This window comes from Brienomyrus brachyistius, chromosome 3 (assembly GCF_023856365.1).
Source record: "Brienomyrus brachyistius isolate T26 chromosome 3, BBRACH_0.4, whole genome shotgun sequence".
Lineage (NCBI taxonomy): Eukaryota > Metazoa > Chordata > Actinopteri > Osteoglossiformes > Mormyridae > Brienomyrus > Brienomyrus brachyistius.
Window position 1 is genome coordinate 23,178,427 of NC_064535.1, and position 17,137 is coordinate 23,195,563.

The 17,137-nt window shown below is 47.3% G+C and overlaps 1 protein-coding gene across 1 annotated transcript; it reads left to right on the top strand.

Annotated features, from left to right (window-relative positions):
* Positions 1 to 652: 652 nt before the first annotated feature.
* On the top strand, positions 653 to 16,814 carry LOC125739441 (leucine-rich repeat neuronal protein 3-like). Its single transcript, XM_049009562.1, has 2 exons — positions 653 to 998; positions 13,282 to 16,814. The coding sequence occupies exon 2, from the start codon at positions 13,536 to 13,538 to the stop codon at positions 15,738 to 15,740; it is 2,205 nt and encodes a 734-aa protein (XP_048865519.1). The 5' UTR covers positions 653 to 998; positions 13,282 to 13,535; the 3' UTR covers positions 15,741 to 16,814.
* The last annotated feature ends 323 nt before the right edge of the window (positions 16,815 to 17,137 follow it).

Consider the following 17,137-nt stretch of genomic DNA (forward strand, 5'->3'; position numbering starts at 1 on the left):
GGGGTGAGGGGTCATGCAGGAACTCAGTCTCAAGGAATATTATCCGAGCAAAAACATCGTGCTCATGAACGGCCAAGATGTGAAGGGATAAATTATTCATGTTGCTTTGAACAAAAGGAGCAGCGATGGAGCCCGATGATCAGGATCAAAATGAAATAATAATCATTCAAACAATGCATTATGGATCAATAGAGCTGGGGAAATTCGTGTTTTTCACTTCCACTTAGACATCACCGTTAGATGCATTTAAAACGTTGATAGATGCGCTCAGATTAAACGTTAACCTCTGCTGAGGACATGCAGACCATTTACGTGTCATGTATCTCCTTATTCCGGCTGCATCGAACCCACGAGTGATGTTTCATGACAACATTCAGCGTTCAGCCACACAAGAGATGGAGCTTTCAAACTTTTTTTTTTCACAGCCCTCTCCAGCAAATGCATAAGGATTAGCAGAGCACAGATATCCATCCCCCGGTTCTTGCTTTCCCTTTATGCCTGAGGAATCCGGGGGGGGGGGGGGGGGGGGGGCGGAGCCTTGTGACAAACAAGCTGATGCGGCCAATCAAAAAGAGCCATCTGCAGACCCCCCTCCGCTCCCAGGAGCTCCGAGGCTATTGGCTGGTCTCTGGGGAGAGGTGGGGGTTGCTCAGTTATTAATGACCGCTGAGCGGGCAGCACCATGTCCGTGTGACAGCTGATCGGGTGAGCGATGCGCCACTAACCGCCGTGGAGGAAGGAAGGGAGGAGGAGGAGGGGGATAAAAAGCAGCTCGCCGCGGTCGCCTGCAGTGGAGCGCACGGCTCTGGCCAGGCAGAAACAGATCAGCAGCGCAGGAAGCGGGAGCAGCTCTGTGACCGGCACCAGCACCACCAGGAGGGACGTGTGTCGGCGAATACAGATGCTATGGAGAGCAGGAGGGGCACGGATAGCAGCGCACACGGCGGGGATTAAAGGAATACAGTCGGCTCCATGTGCCGGGAGGATCTGCAGAGCCGGTGAGCCCCGTCTGCCGCCGCAGCCGCTGCATTCAAAGAGGGTTTTTGGTCGAGGTGCGTTAATGACGCAGCTTTCCAGCAAGTTCCTCTAATCGGTCTTAGGGGATTGATGAGTGTGTGTGGGGGGGGGATGGAATTGATGGGGTGTGGGGGGGCGCAGAGCGTGGGGGCAGAGTGGCGGGATGGTCCGCCGTCGTCCGCGGTGAGCTGGCAGTGGCAGAATCCTCCGGTGGTTCACGGCGCGGACATGCACACGCATTCCAACCCGCTCACCCGCAGACCGGGTTCAGGCTTCCAGGAGAGCGCATTTATTTCTTGTTTTTTTTTTTTTTTTTGATTGCGACGACGGAGGTTTGGGGGCTGGGGGGCTGGGAGGTTTGGGGGGGAGGGGGGGGGGGTTCAGCATACCAGGCGCAGAACCGAGGGCTTGCTTGTTCCAGCGCCAGTGCTAACAACCGGGAGCGGATTAAGATCCGCTAAAGGGGGGAGCGGGGGGGGGTAACACCGGTCGCGGGGCCGAGTGCTGGGGGCACGTGCTTCATCCTTGGAGGTGAATTGGCCGCCCAGGCAATCGGAACTAGCCCCCCCCCGCTCACTTGAATCACCCTGTTGCAATCAGCAGAGCCCGCCTTGGCATACGGCTCACCAGGCTTTGCGCAGCACGTTAAATCTCGCCTGTTTACTCCCAGAGCTTGATGACAGGGGAGCCATCGCAGCGCCTTCGTAATTAACACTGTCAGTTCTGCGCGGTCTCTAGGATGCTCGGGGGCTTGCGTCCGATCCCTGGACCCGAACACCCCGCCACGGCTCTCTCCCAGGCTCTCTTACGCGCTCAGCTCACTCGCCTTCAGGGACCCGCTGGTGTCAGCCTCCACGGGGCCACAAAGGGTTAAGCGGCGTGACTGATGCTGTTCCTCTCCGGACTGCTGCGTTTATCAAGCCCGATGGACACGAGGGGCCCGGAAGGCAATGTTTCTCCATCCGGCGGAAACGGACCAACATACATTTCGGTGCAGGGTTCACCGACCTCATCTGTTGGACTCCGCAGCAAGGGACGGAATGCAATCCAACACATGGTACAGGTTCGAGACCCTGTTCCACCCCTACAACAACAAAAATCCCTGGTCACCATTGCTGCTGCGGATGCAGTACTGCAGAATTGCGGTCCTCATACTCCCTGTCGCTCCCGTCCGGCCTTGTCTCAACTCCGCCATTCCCACCGATCATGTAGCCAGAGGTAGGACTGAGTCGGCCCGCTGTCCCCAGAGTGCGGGAACAACAAAGTGGGTGTGCTTGAAAGGACGGCCTAGCTGTTCCCGCCGTGGAGCAGAGGCGTCGTTTGACAGGTCGGCGGCCATCATGGCAAACCACTGCCCTTTAAATCCGAGCCTCCCATGTCATGACGCATTTGTGGATTACACAGATTTCCTGTTTGAAAATATCAGGCAACAGATTATTGGAGGGAACTGAAGCACAGCCATCATGTGACAGCCAATGACATCCAATTAAAAAATCCAATGTTATGTAGGTCACAACAAAAGACACACAAGCCTTTCAGGGCTAAAGTGTGGTGGGGGGGTGGGGGGGTTGTTATTCCTTGGCTGGTGTTGAGGTTTATCTGATACCATCCAGCCAAACAAGGCAGTGGCCAGTAATCCCACCCGCCGTGGACCCTGAAGCGCCCTCCCCATCATCGGGGGCTTTGACGTCCTGTATTTATCCCATTCCTCTCTCTCACCAGAACGAATGGCTGCAGCGCTTTCGGGTTCATAGACGGCGAAATGGAACAGAAAAGCACAAACCCCCCACCCCCCACCCCCAGCCTTGCGTGCAGAGCTGCCTTGAAGGCGTCTGCGCAGGCGGGCGGCAGACGGACAGCCGGAGAGAGCTGCCAATCGGTATAATTTTAAATAAATAAAAAGGGCTGACAAGAGAAGCACAGGGTGTGTGTCCAGAACTTTACTCCCAGCGACACACACGATATAAATTACGATAGATATTCAGGGCCTTTAAGCACGAGGGAAGACAGAGTTTACAAGGCAGGGTGCACTCGGGAGCGATACTGTAAAATGTATATACGCCGCACACACAGAAGCGGGCTGACACACACAGCAGCCACGCTACAAAACAGCCTCAGATATGGATGCTTTCTGCTACACAGAGCTTTCAGCCGCTGCCAGCACGGTGACAGGTGACTCTGAGAAGTTCCCACACTCGTGCTCGAAGACGGGGGAGGGGAGCACCGCGTTCAGCCTGAAAATTTATAAGCGGAGCCGCCCTACCAATGGCGTTTAAAGATGCTGTCTCCTCACCTGCCTGCAACCTCCTGACCTTTTGGCAGGTGGCTGCAGGCCACGCTGTAAGGATATACATTCTATCTGCAGCCTGTATACTGGAGATGAGGGGTTTATAGAGATAGGAAGGCCACCACTAATAACCAGCTGACGATTCTGCATCACGGCCACCAAACAGGGTCTGCCAAACGTTCGATCGTGATGTGTGGAGCGACAAGTGGACCGTGTCCACCCCCCTCCACCAAAGCATGCTGTTTTTCTTTTCTTTTTTTTAAAATCTGGTCTCTCTTCGGGAGGGGCAGGGGGAGCTGAAAACCAAAAACCTGTGGGGTCTGACAGCTCAGCATCGATTCCTAATTAATTGCCGACTCTGCGCTTGTTTGTCAGCAAGCCAGAGCAGGTGTAAAGCAAGCGTCCCGCGCAAAATTTCATTATGCGCGCTCTGTGGGGGCCACGCTGTTTAACTCTGCCTCACCCCCCCACTGGGGGTGGGTGGGTGGATGGGGGGGGGATAAAGGGGGAAAGCTAAATGGTAAATCAATACTGTGGGGCTTGATGAGAGCGTGAGGGTGGGCTCATTTATGCTCCGCCCACCTGGAAATTCCACCAATGCCTCGGTGATTGGCAACTTGACAGACTTTTCATGGCCACCATTTAGCTAAAGAACGGCAGGGGAAGAAGTAGGCGGGGACTAATCGCTGGAGGACAGGGGTAGGAATCAGTCACATAGTGTAAGTGGGATAACGATATTCCATGTTTCAGGCTATTCCGACCACAATCTGTTTACTGATCAGGACATGGAGGGATTTAGCCTGAAGACACCGTCTTCAATACACTAGGGTCAACCTTCAGCAATACACTCCATAGAGACGCAGAGACTAAGACAGTCACGTTTTCTCAAGTCGAAAACATAAGAAAACAAAAAAACAAATCCAGCTCTATTTAGAATATTAAAAAAATAAAACATGTTTAAAGTGATTTTAACCAGTTACATATATTTCTTTAATAGATTTATACCCCTGGCTTTAATCCTAGTTGCAGGATAGCTACTAATGTTTTAAGAAAATGTATATAACGAATAATTAATAAAGCAGAGATAGCTACTAATCTATTACGAAAACCCACTAACAATTTACTATACCATTTGTGAAAAGTTAATAGGAAACACACACGCATGAGGCCTTTTCAAAATGCTTGCATTTATTTTTCACTTTATTAATCAGCTATTTCCTTACATTGCTAACACTGCAAATTAAATTTTAAATAAAAAGGTACGCTTGACTTTACGCAGAAGGTCCCGAATAATTGAAAGAGTCATGATATCAAAACATTGCATTTTTTGCTACACGGTTCCTGCTACAGTACTGCTAAGGACTAACACTGCATAAAGAATAAGCGCTTGCAAGTTAAAAAAAATACAATAACAATCTGGATTATTTATTGTGAGTGTGAATAATTTCTCCAGGTTAACTTTTTTGTAGATCTTTTTTAGATTTAATCATCGAACTATTAACACCTAGTTTTCTTCCTTTAATATAATAATATGTGTGTATGCGTGCGTGATTTACGATCATGTGGCTCCAATAATATACTCGCGCTTGTAGTTTCTAGGGGAAATTTGATTATGTTTCATTTTCAGGTCCGAATCCTCTTGCCATACAAGAAAAAAAACACCCTCTAAGGTTATTCTGAGGACTCCGATTGTAGCGGGAACAGGGGTTGGGGCAGCGGTACACCATGTGTCATGAAAGTTACCTATTATCCGTTGCACATTGTTGACTATCCGTCCACTATGGCGATTTTATTGAATGACAGCGACCGTTCGGCTTCCGAGGAGATGATTTCATCCCAAGATACTTGCAGTCTTTATGTATGGTATCGCAGGCTTGTACAAATCTCTTTAGCGTTTTGCTAAAGAGATTTAGCATAATTTATTTTGCCCAAGGGTACAAAAGCAGAGAGCCCCCTCTGGGGAGTCCGAGAGCATAATCACCGCTCTGCCATCTGCCCTGCTGCGTGCCCTAGCAGGAAGGATGGCGTGCTGCCTTACTGTGCCTAGACCACACTTCATTCCTCTTCACTCAGCCACACTATTGGCGTGATTAAGATCTGTCATTTTCCATCTTCAGACCATTCCTTGGGATGTAGACCTAAGACGAGCAGTCCTTGTTTGCATCCGTACGTTGAGTCCATTTTGCATGCTGGCTAAGTGACCTTCCTGGAATGAATCGGGAAGGACGATTCCCACGCAAGCAGGGAAAGCCAGTCAAACCACTTTTGCTTCACAGGGGCATGGAAAAAAATTAAATCCCCCACGACTTGTACCGATCTGCCATTAGGTGACCCCACCTCCTCACCACCTCCATCTCATAGCCATCTCAGCTGCAGATGGTTAAGATGAATCCCTCGAGGGAGGGGGGGGCGCAGGGTGCTATTCATTGCCTCCCCAGACTGCTGTCAGACTGCCTCCACACTCAGATTCAATCTGCTTGACAGTGCCATGCTATAGTCATATACATGCTGTGTGAAATCTTAACGAACGAAAATATTACGTTTTGCCCTCTCTATGAAATACTGAGACTGTAAACTCCATAGGTTATAATCTACCCGTTTGTCTTCCATAGCCTCTTAATACGGCTTTTAATCCATCCATCCATGCATCTCCCATAAGTGCTTATCCAGCAGTGGGTCACAGGAGACCTGGAACCCATCCCAGGAAACAGGGCAGGAAACAGGGGACGTCCTTGCCAGGATGCCCGCCCATCGCACATTCCACGCTGTGGCAAATTCAGAGATACAGGTTCACCTAAATGGCATTTGGGAAACCTGAGCAAATACGGGCAGAGCAGTTTGCACACAGAGATCTGGGGCAGGATTACATGCCTATCCCTGGGGGTGTGAGGCTGCAGGGCTCACCGCTTAGCCACCGCGCCTACGAATATATCATCATATATTAGCATGTTAGCAATCCACCGTGTCCAAGGCGAAGCTGTTAGCGGATTAGTGCAAAAGGCGCCAAGCGGGCGAAGCAAACTCTTGATTGATTTACCCTGAACTGCAAGGACCCATGTGCTAAGCAGCAACACATGCAAATTTTGCAGGTACATGACGCTCCCGTTTGCGATGCACCATAGGCAGAGCCCAGTTGCAGCAGTGACTGTTCCATCGCTGTCAAATACCACACTTCTGCCATAGTGGGGCTGCGATGAGGGTGTGATGCAGGTCATTCATCTCTGGGTCTCATTTGCTCTAGTGTTACCTACGTGTCTCTGCAAAAACACTCAAGGCTTATGTAAGATATCCCCTCTTCCATAAGCTGTTTTTCACATTTGCAACTCGTCTTTTTTTAAAACTTAGGTAAAGTTGCTCAGTAGCTAAAGTTAGCTAGGCAGGGTTACAGTGGGCAGCGCTGTTGCCTCACACCTCAGGGGGCTGGGGGATTTGAATCCCGCCCACATTAGTGTGTGTGGAGTTTGCATGGTCCCTATGCGTGGGTTATGTGTAGTTGCCATAAGATCAATTGAAGTCCTAAATCCCCAGGATAGGCTCCAGTCTAACCCAATGATGCTACAGCGCACAATGAGTTTGAAGATGGATGGATGAAGTTACTCAGTTGTCTTTTGCAAGAGTTCTAGAATTCCTACAATTACAGACAGTCATTTGAAGCAGATGATTTGCAATTGTTCACATCTACCAGACTATCTGCTTGGTTGACTGGTGATCAAATGTGCCCTCGCTGCGTGAACGACAGAATCATAATTTAGACATTTTTCTCTTGAATGGACACACAAGCTACTGGGCACATACACATAATTATTATGACATGTTTGCCTCTTGGGGCGCTTGGCATTTAATGGAGATTTAACTAATTTTGCAGGCTCATAAAACAGCAGAATTGATTTTGACATATTCCAGTCTGATTCGCAATTTCTGATCAGGCTGAAACAATTCATATGAGTTGTCTGTAATATGGAGCAAGTTGGGCAAGACGTGTGTTCTGCCAATCCACTAAGATGGGAGAGGCGAACATGTGCTTAGAAATGATGCAGAGAAGTTATTGGGTGAAAGTTTGGTTCTGTAATAGTTACCTGTCCCCACCAGACTGGCGGCCCATGCGGCCCATATTTTTCATATCATACTTTGCTGGACAGCGACGAACCCAGGACTTTGTTTGTGCCCCGCACTGCTAAAGTAGCAATACCTGGTACATCCATTCAGCCTGAATGGTGCTCCATTAGTGTTTTCAGCGTCACGTTAGGGCCACTTTTTTCCGGAGCCCTATATTCCAGGAGTGGGACGGCGGATGACGCCATCTGTCGTTACAGCGTGATGAGGAGCCCTTTGCACACTGGCCACCTCTCCTTACTTTGTAGGAAAATGCATAAAAATGCACTTTAATGGGACAGTCTGGAGTCAGGAGCACTCGGTCTTTAGAACCAGATTCCCTCTGAAAGGGTTTAAATTCTTAGCGGCTCAGATGAGTCGTCTGCAGCTTTTTCCCCATGTTATGAATACAGGCAATTCTTTCTGGATTTTACTGTTTTCCCAACTAGGGCCAACTGTCTCCACTTCAGAGCTTTCAAGGTGCCTTAAAGTTCACTCCATTCTTAGGTTACGAAATAGTTGACGGGATGGGTCTCAAGTAAAAGTTCAGGCATAACACGCTACGTTGTCATCGGAATGAATGTGCAACAAAATTCATCATATCCCAGATGCGTAACCTCTGTAAAATCGAAGGATCTACAAACCTTTGCCAGAAGCTCGGCTTGAAGATAGACAGTGTCTATGATCCATTCCAGGAAAACGAAAAGGTAATTCATTGTGTAATCAGCATTTCATTGCTTGCACAGCGATGATGGCATATAAGCGATGGAATTCCTGCATCACTGAAGCTAAAAGAGAATATATCACTTTTTAATTATATTTTTGCTCCCCTTGTTTTTTGCACGTTACAGAAAGTCAACATTTATTGCATCAGTGATGAGTGTCGAGGTTTTTGCATGCCCCCTCCCCTAGCTCATTTGTGTCAAAAAGAAGTACATTTTACAAATATGCGCTACAAGCTTCGGGATCGGATGCGAAAACAGTGTCAGCTACACCCCTACCAGGAAAATGGATGACGTGATAATTAGCGGATATGTACACATTACCATAATAGATGTGGAAGTGAAGAGTGTTATGTGAGGTGGGTTACAGAGAGTTCACTGCATTTTATTGAGAGGGCGGGGCTAGATATGGCATGTGGTGGTTTTTGTTTTTGCATTTTTAAACAGCTGGTGGATCACAATATAAAAAAAAAGTCACAAAAAAGCCGCATTTGCCAGCGACCTTCGAGGAAGTGCAGTGCAGTGCAGTGCAAGGTGGTGCAGTGTTGCATCTCAGGCCGCGTCCTTCCTGTTGTTGTCACGCCGACATCGGCTGCAGCATTAATGGCGCTACCATCGCCACAAATGTATCAGACCCCACGTCTGCGTGGGCAAAAAACAGTGATGCTCCTCCAGAGCCGGCAGCAGCTGCCTCCGTAGACCACAGTGCCCCCTGCAGACATGCACAGCCGCTCCCAGTTGGAGCCCGTTCGCGTGAATTGACCTCGAGTGATTTGATTAATCTTTACCCAGTGTCCTTCCTGACACAGCTGTCCCAAAGCGCTTAAAACGGAGATTTAGCAAAAAAGAACTTTCAGGTTGGTTGGACATCAATTAAAAAGAGACCCATGTGAAGCTATAATAATGGTTAACCAAAGTTATGCAACATATGTTATATACTTCATGTACACTGTAAGTATGTATATACTAATGTGTCCGGAAGGTTCAGGTTGGTTTTTTTGGGATTCACAATAAAAAGAGGAGTAAGGACGCTTAAGAACAGAACTTACAGCATATTTGCATTGCTCAGCTTGTTCAGAATATGAGATATGGGGATTTTTGCTGTGAAAAATAGCAGCTAAACTAATAGACCCACATATACAGTATCAGTACCAGGGAGAAACACAAATGTCTGGATATATAAATTTGCTTGATGACGCACCGTCCTAATGAAGCCAGAAGGTTAGGTTAAGCAGACAACTGGGACCAGGAAACCGAGACCGAGCCGAAGATGTAAGATGTTCATTTTGGAAGCCTGAGATATTCCCTGAAGCGAGAGCATGCTGCCTTTAATCCATCCATCCATCTCCAATAACTGCGAATCCAGCCCAGGGTCATGGGAAGATGGGAGGCTGTCCCAGGAAGCGCAGGGCACGAGGCAGGGGACAGCCGGGCAGGATGCCAGTCCATCCCAGGGCATGCATACAAACACACTCACATGGCTAAGGGTAATTTAGCGACATCATTTACTATAATGGCCACTAGAGGAAACGGGAGCACCGGGGTGAAATCCATGTAAACACAGGGAGAATTATCCAGCAACACACACAAGACCTTAACCCCTACACAGCCCTGGCCGTAACTGTAAGCAACCAAATAAAAATGCCAAAAGTATTGTATTTTAGGTCTTTGATTGCAGTCACAGATTTTAATAAAATTTAATTTTCCCTCGTGGGGACCGAAAAAATAGTCCCCACAATGTCAAAATAACAGGTTTTTATCACATTGTGGGGACCAAATGTCCCCACAATGTAATATATACATATCCCCCCCACACAAACACAGTGCTTCAGCCCTAACAGCCATCCTCTCCTTGTTCATCTGACTTCATCTTCACCTGCCCACAACGGCACGCAAACAAAGCTCTCCATCCATGAACGGCATATCCTGTTTGACTTAGTGCAGACAGGCACCCCCGCGTCTTGTAGGCAGGTGCGGCCCGGCACTGCCATAAGCTCCTCCACCCACCGTGACAGCCAGCTTGGCTTCCCCCACGGCCGAGTGCCCCGGCGTCCTTGTCCGAGCAGGGAGCGCTCTGGCTTTGCACTGTGAGGCAGCGAGCCGAGTGGGAGGGAGCGTGTCGCTATCCTCTGCTCCGGCCCTCATCTCAGCCACCCAAAGGCACTGTTTATATCTAAGGAATAGGGGTCACATCCCATCCCCATCCCCAACCCAGATATGCGGTGATGTACGAACATGTACTACTGACACGTCACTAGACCACATGTTTGCTAAGGGAAGCTACAAGTGCCATCTGCTAAGGGAAGCTACGTTAGCACGATTTGCTACGGGAAACTATGCTAGTACCATTTGCTAATGGAAGCTACGCTAGTATGGTTTGCTACGGAAAGCTATGATACTACCATTTGCTGATGGAAGCTGCGCTAAAACGGTTTGTTAGGAGAAGCTATGCTAGTAAATATTTCTTCATTTAACTGCTAATCTTTAGGGTTAAATTAGTCCCCGACTGCAGACACATTAAGGGAGCAAAGGTTTACAAAAATGATCTGATGAACAGCACAGAGGTCTGCGATTTTAAACATATATTTTAGTCCATCCATCCTCCATAATGGTTTTATCCATTATAGATTCTGCAGCCTATCCCAGGGGGCACAGGGTATAAAGGAACAAATGGAAAGGATACCATTGGGGTTCAGGACAAACTCACACACAGTCACACCCTCTGGGCTGTTTAGCTTCTCTAATCCACCTAAACCACAGCACTTTGGGTGGACTGTGGAGACTCGAGTACCCAGAGAAACATGACACAGACAGCAGGAGACCAAGGACAGGAAATGATGCTTCTCCGAATTTAGCTCGCCTGCCACACCCGTAATGCTAGAAGATTCCATCTAATGGGTTCGTCGGTGTTATCGGCCAAAAGCGAGGGGGCATTTTTGTACTCATAGTCAAGACATTAATCAGGGCGTCAACGGAGACTGCCGACTGAAGCGATTCCCGGGAGGTGTGGTGCTCGTGGTATGGCAGCGGACATGGTATGATTGCACCTGCGGTATAGCAATGCTCGTGGAACAACTGTATACCAATATGGCGCGCTACTCCTTGTCCTTCATCAATAATACAGGAGTCCTATTGGCTGCAACAACTGCCACATGGTTACTTTAGCACAACCAATGGGATTCTTGTGTGTTCAGTTGTTTGTTCATCTGTTGGTTTACTTTCTCCAAGCCTTTGGAGGGGCAACAGGTGGTTTTTCTTGTTGGGTACTGAATTTTATAACACTGGGGAAAATGATGGGGCAATAAAAATTCAATAAAACGAAGATCTTAAAGGGATGGGTTGCCTAATGGACTAAGTTGGCGTACCTTTAATAGAAATACCGGACATTACTATGACTTTCCAGAAATCTGGCATTTGAAGGATCATGAAATTTTAGACTATTTTCTATGAATGATAATCCCATAATCCTTTTAAAGTGGGTTAGCCACTTTACCAGACAGACTGTTCCATACACCAAAATAATATGTACCATCCCTACTATTGTACATGAATCATAATGTTAAAACAAACAGTTTTAATTAGCACAAAACCAAGAATCTCTTATGATAGCTGGCGAACGGGAGCCAAATAAAAAAAGCGATCGATCACAACCTTTGTACAGCCGGTCATGTAATCACCAGCAATTCTGCTTTTTTCCTAGCATACCCTGGTGTTGTTTTATGAAGCCTAAAATTAAGAAATTTTTTGGATAATTTATTTAAATTTCTCCCCAAACTACATTAAAGCAGTTCCCATATACCGCCGTGGCTGATTTTGGCTGAGGATCATGAAAGCCTCAGTCAGGGTCCCAGATCAAAATAGACCCCAGCTGGGCATCAAAGTAACCTTTTGCTAGTCCTGATCCTGGCGGGCCAACCCTCAGCATGCTGGTCTGCACGCAAGCTGTGCCCTGTACCAACCAGCCTTGACTGAGCCCTTCCTCTGATTTCTGTAAATTCACTTTGCTCAGTTTTTTCCCCTTCAGATGTGCTTCCCATTGCCGCATTTAACATTTATGTACAGATATAGACTTATGTTTCCGTGAAAAATGTAACTTAAATGTAAGTCAAACATTACCCAAGCTGGGTGTATGTTTCCAAATCATCCAACACACCTTACAAAAAAAAACACACACACACAAACACAAGCCAAAAATGCACTATTTACATGCACTAAAGAACATATATTAAATAAGTGAAAAGATAAAGGCAAAAATATTTTCAGTATGTTTTGCCCTTTTGCATGAAATGCTTCTGTAAACTCCATGTATCTCAAATATTTTTTTGCCTAAGGCCAGATTTATGTAAGTCGAGAGCTGCCTTTATTTGAAAACCTAATGTTTTATTAGCTATATTTACTGTTTATCAGTTGTGTACATTTAAAAATGTAAGGAAATATCTAATAAAACAATATTTTTTTTGGAAGGAGGACACAAATGCTTAATTTTTTAAGTGGGGGAAAAAAAATGTGAAGGACTTTTTTTCCACTTTTCATATCTGGTAAATAGACATATGACATCCAGATGATGGATTAGACAACTGCCCAATCAAGCCTAATGGACAAAGAAGCCAGATGGATCTAAACCACTGCACACGGGACTGGGACATCTTGTTCCAGGGCACTGGTTCACATCCCTGGTCCATGGGGGGGGGGGGGGGGGTAGTTCAGCCGGAACCCTCTGCTTGATCACTCAACTGTCCTGTGCTGCCAACTGAATCAATTTGGCCCGGTTTCTCAGGGCTGAGACTGCGAGCATCTTACCGAGAGCTGTAAAATTTGCAGAAGGTGCGAGCGGTTTTGGGTTTAGGGACTGGGAAAAGGCACTGTTCCAGAATTTTTCCTTTAGAAAGCAGTCATTCAAAGATCACTAACTCATGCTGAGTATAACAATAAATCTTTGTTACATATTTTAAAAATCTCCTTTTGATTATTCCAGGCTCATGTGAAATTATTCTATATGAGGCAGTCTTGACTGCTGCTACCTTTTGCATTCATGTACTTTGAAGTAAACTGTAAATGTACAAAAAAGTTCAAACGTTCAAAGTGTGACTGTCAGTAATCCTCCCATTCTGCAATGAAATGCATTCATATCTTTGTTTTCTTTGCCCCCCCCCCCAAAAATAGATGGACAAGTGATAGAAGATACTAATGACAGAAGCCTGAGCAATTAATCCTCTTCAGAGAAGCTCTCGCACTTGGCTCATCCATGGGCTCGCTGCCTCTGCTCCTTGAAGGACGAGACGACCTTCATGAATCCACCATGCATGACAACCTCATGTGAGACCGCTGAAAGGTTTCTCCGCTCAGCCGAGGAAAACGGCACCGCCAACTGGGACACTAATCAGGGGGAAATGTCTGTGGCATCGCCTCGGTAAAAAATGGCTCTCCTCTTCCTGAAGTTAACGGTAGCAACCGTTGATTCTCTAAGCACCAGTTACAAGCTAAGGAAAAACGGGGCCAAAATGAAGGACGTGGCATTTGTGTTCTGGCTCATTATGGGAGTCGCTATGACTACTGCACTTCCTGCAACAGAGGAAGAAGCCAGCTGTCCCCAGTCATGTGTTTGTGAAATCAGACCATGGTTCTCCCCAAGCTCTATTTATATGGAAGCCCCCACTGTTGACTGCAATGATTTAGGACTCTCTGTCCTACCAGAAAAATTACCAGCGGATACACAAGTATTACTGCTACAGACTAACAACATAGCTAAAATCGAGAGGTCCCTGGAATACCTAGCTAACCTCACAGAGATAGATGTGTCTCAGAACAATCTGTTCGCCATTGGGGATGTAAACTTGGGTCAACTTCACCAGCTTTTGTCACTGCACATGGAGGAGAACTGGATTCGTGTTCTTTCCGACAGCTGCTTCTCTGAGCTAACTGACCTCCAAGAGCTCTACATCAACCACAACAAGATTTCCATTATTGTGCCTGGGGCATTTCTGGGGCTGAAAAACCTATTGCGACTCCACCTAAACTCTAACTGGCTGGAGGCCATCAGCAGTGAATGGTTTGAAGCCACACCACGGCTGGAAATCCTCATGATTGGAGAAAACCCGGTTGCTAAGATCGCGGACATGAACTTCAGGCCACTCGCTAACCTCCGAAGCCTGGTCCTGGCCAGAATGAACCTATCAGACATACCTGACAATGCGCTGGTCGGCCTTGAGCAGCTTGAGAGCATCTCGTTTTATGATAACACCTTTGCCAGAGTTCCACGCACCGCCCTGAAGAAGGTTCAGAGTCTCAAGTTTCTGGACCTCAACAAGAATCCCATTCAGAGGATACAGAGAGGGGATTTCGTGGACATGCTGCACCTCAAGGAGCTGGGCATTAACAGCATGCCTGAGCTTGTGTCCATCGACAGCTTTGCCCTTAGCAATTTGCCAGAACTGACCAAAATTGAGGCAACAAACAACCCCAAGCTGTCCTACATCCATCCAAATGCTTTTCACAGGCTGCCCCAGCTGGAAACACTCATGGTGAACAGCAACGCCTTGAGTGCCTTGCATCGTGTTACTGTGGAGTCTCTACCCAACCTCCGGGAGGTGAGTTTGCACAGCAACCCCATCCGCTGTGACTGTGTTGTCCGCTGGATGAACGCCAACAGGACAGCCATTCGTTTTATGGAGCCAGAATCGTTGTTCTGTGTGGAGCCGCCTGAGCTGGAGGGTCGGCAAGTTCGGCAGGTGCACATCCGTGAGATGACAGAGGTATGCCTGCCGCTCATCTCTCCCGGGAGCCTCCCAGGGATAGTCCAAGCACGCAAGGGGAGTTCACTGTCTCTTCACTGCCGGGCATTTGCTGAGCCTGAGCCTGCTATCTACTGGGTCACGCCCTCAGGAAATCGGATCCTACCCAGCACCTTCTCCAAGAAGTACTACGTGCATCCGGAGGGCACGTTTGACATCTATGACATCACGGAACGTGAAGCTGGATTATACACATGTGTTGCGCATAACTTCGTTGGTGCGGACCTCAAATCAGTCTCTGTGGAGGTCGATGGTTACTTTCCACAGCCAAAAAATGGGTCCTTGATCTTAAAGGTTGAATCTGTGATGCCAAACTCCATTCTAGTATCTTGGAAGGCGTCTCTCGGCACCCTGGCTGCAAACGTTAAGTGGTCCACGACTGCAACGCAAAGCAAGCCCACGCTGGTCTTCACAGTGAGGGTCCCATCCAACGTGAAGGCGTACAATCTAACACACCTAGAGTCCTCCACACAGTATAAGGTGTGTGTGGACATTCCCAGCATCCGCTACAGGAGACACGGAAAATGTGTTGACATCACCACAAAGGGAATAGAACTTGCAGCGATGAACTCGGAGTGGCAGGATGCCGCTGCCATCATGTCCCCCACTGCTCTTTTGGCCATGGTATCCCTTGCCTGTTTGCTCATCTGCGTGATGATGAAGAACCGTCTCGTGTCTGGAGAGTCGAGGAAATCGGAGTCTAAGACCTTGCTGAATCCCCTGGCTGAATCGCCCTCCCTACAGAGGAGATTTTGGGACTCTACTAAGGGGCCGGCCAGCGTGGTCCAAGTGAAGGCCACAGTTTTAGAGGTGTCCAACAACTCCATATAAAGAAACATACCTTTCAGTTATAAGTGTGTGGATTTCTTGCAAAAAAATGACCTGAGATTGGACAAAAGCAAATAGGGAAAGCACAAAGCACGCAAGTCCCTAAATATGCATTTCTTGCCCCGACATTGATGTTCTGGAACACTGCAAGATTCTGTTTTGGAGGGGGGTTCCTAATGGCAAGAGGCAGACGTTCCATAAGCCAACGTTAATGGAGAAGTGGTCTACAGCAACTGTATTAACAAGCATCACAGGGATTATCACTCAGCACGTGGCTCCAGTTGCTGGGTATTGGCTGTTATCCAATGAACAAACAGAACCAAGGGCAGGTGAAAGTGTTGTCCCTTACTGGTTGTTATATATGTAAAGAATAGTGGAAATATCCTTGTGGTCCCAAGCAATACCTTGTGTGCTGTATTAAATAAATAGGCAAAATTAGACATGCCACACGTGATGTTTATAATGGAAAAAACCTAGTAGAATAGATCATAATGGTGACTATGATGTAAGACTTTTATGAAATATACATTTTTTATTAAAAAGGGGGCTTTGTCTTTTTTTATGTTGGTAAACGTTTTATTACAACGGCCCGGAGAACCAGCTGAATACATGGTCCTAACTGCACGTTGTTGATGAAGCAGCGTGTTTGTATTATCAGGGGTCCGGGCACTAAATTAAATGTCATGCCGTCACTGGGTGAAAATGACGTGCATATTCCATGGACGGCTGCAAATGGATACGGGGTCTCCCCTAAGGGATGGGGTGGGGTACGTTTAACAGTAAAGAAACGTATGTTGATTCCTTGTCACTATTAATGAATTCGGTGTCTCTGAAAGTACCAGATGAGGCCGGTTTTTCAAATGTCAGTGAGCGGCTGTAACGAAAGTGGAACACGGACCTAAGATTTCTAGAGACTGTGAACAAGGGAACACGAGCAAAGCCCCCTGAACAACAATTATGAGCTCTAGTTTAATGTTCCAACAGCAAGATAACTATCTTGGGTTATAAAAACGCTGGAAGACAGCTTGAAGTTTCAACTATTGTACTGCTTGTGAATAAAATTCTACCCACAAATAAGGAGGTCGGCCTCTCCGGTGTATCACTGACGTGGTGGATGGTGACAGAATCTCATGAAGAACGTAAAGTCAGCTTTTAGCTGCATCATAAACATGGGAAGGGTAGTAATGAGTTCCCTTACTGATTTTAGGGTTCACAGGCCATTGTGAGTGGTGTCTCTCTGTTTAGGAACTGGAGTCTGCTCTGGCCAAAGACAAAGCAGCTCAGGTAAGCTGAAGGCACTTTCCGGGTGTGATAATGTGTGTGAGTCTGACTCACTTTTGATGGACTGGCCTCAATGTATCCAGCCTCATACCCTGATCTTCTGTATCTCAAGTACTCAG

Bases quoted from the DNA above. Each gene is read 5' to 3' on its own strand.
- LOC125739441 (XM_049009562.1), top strand. From the start codon at position 13,536: ATGGCTCTCCTCTTCCTGAAGTTAACGGTAGCAACCGTTGATTCTCTA.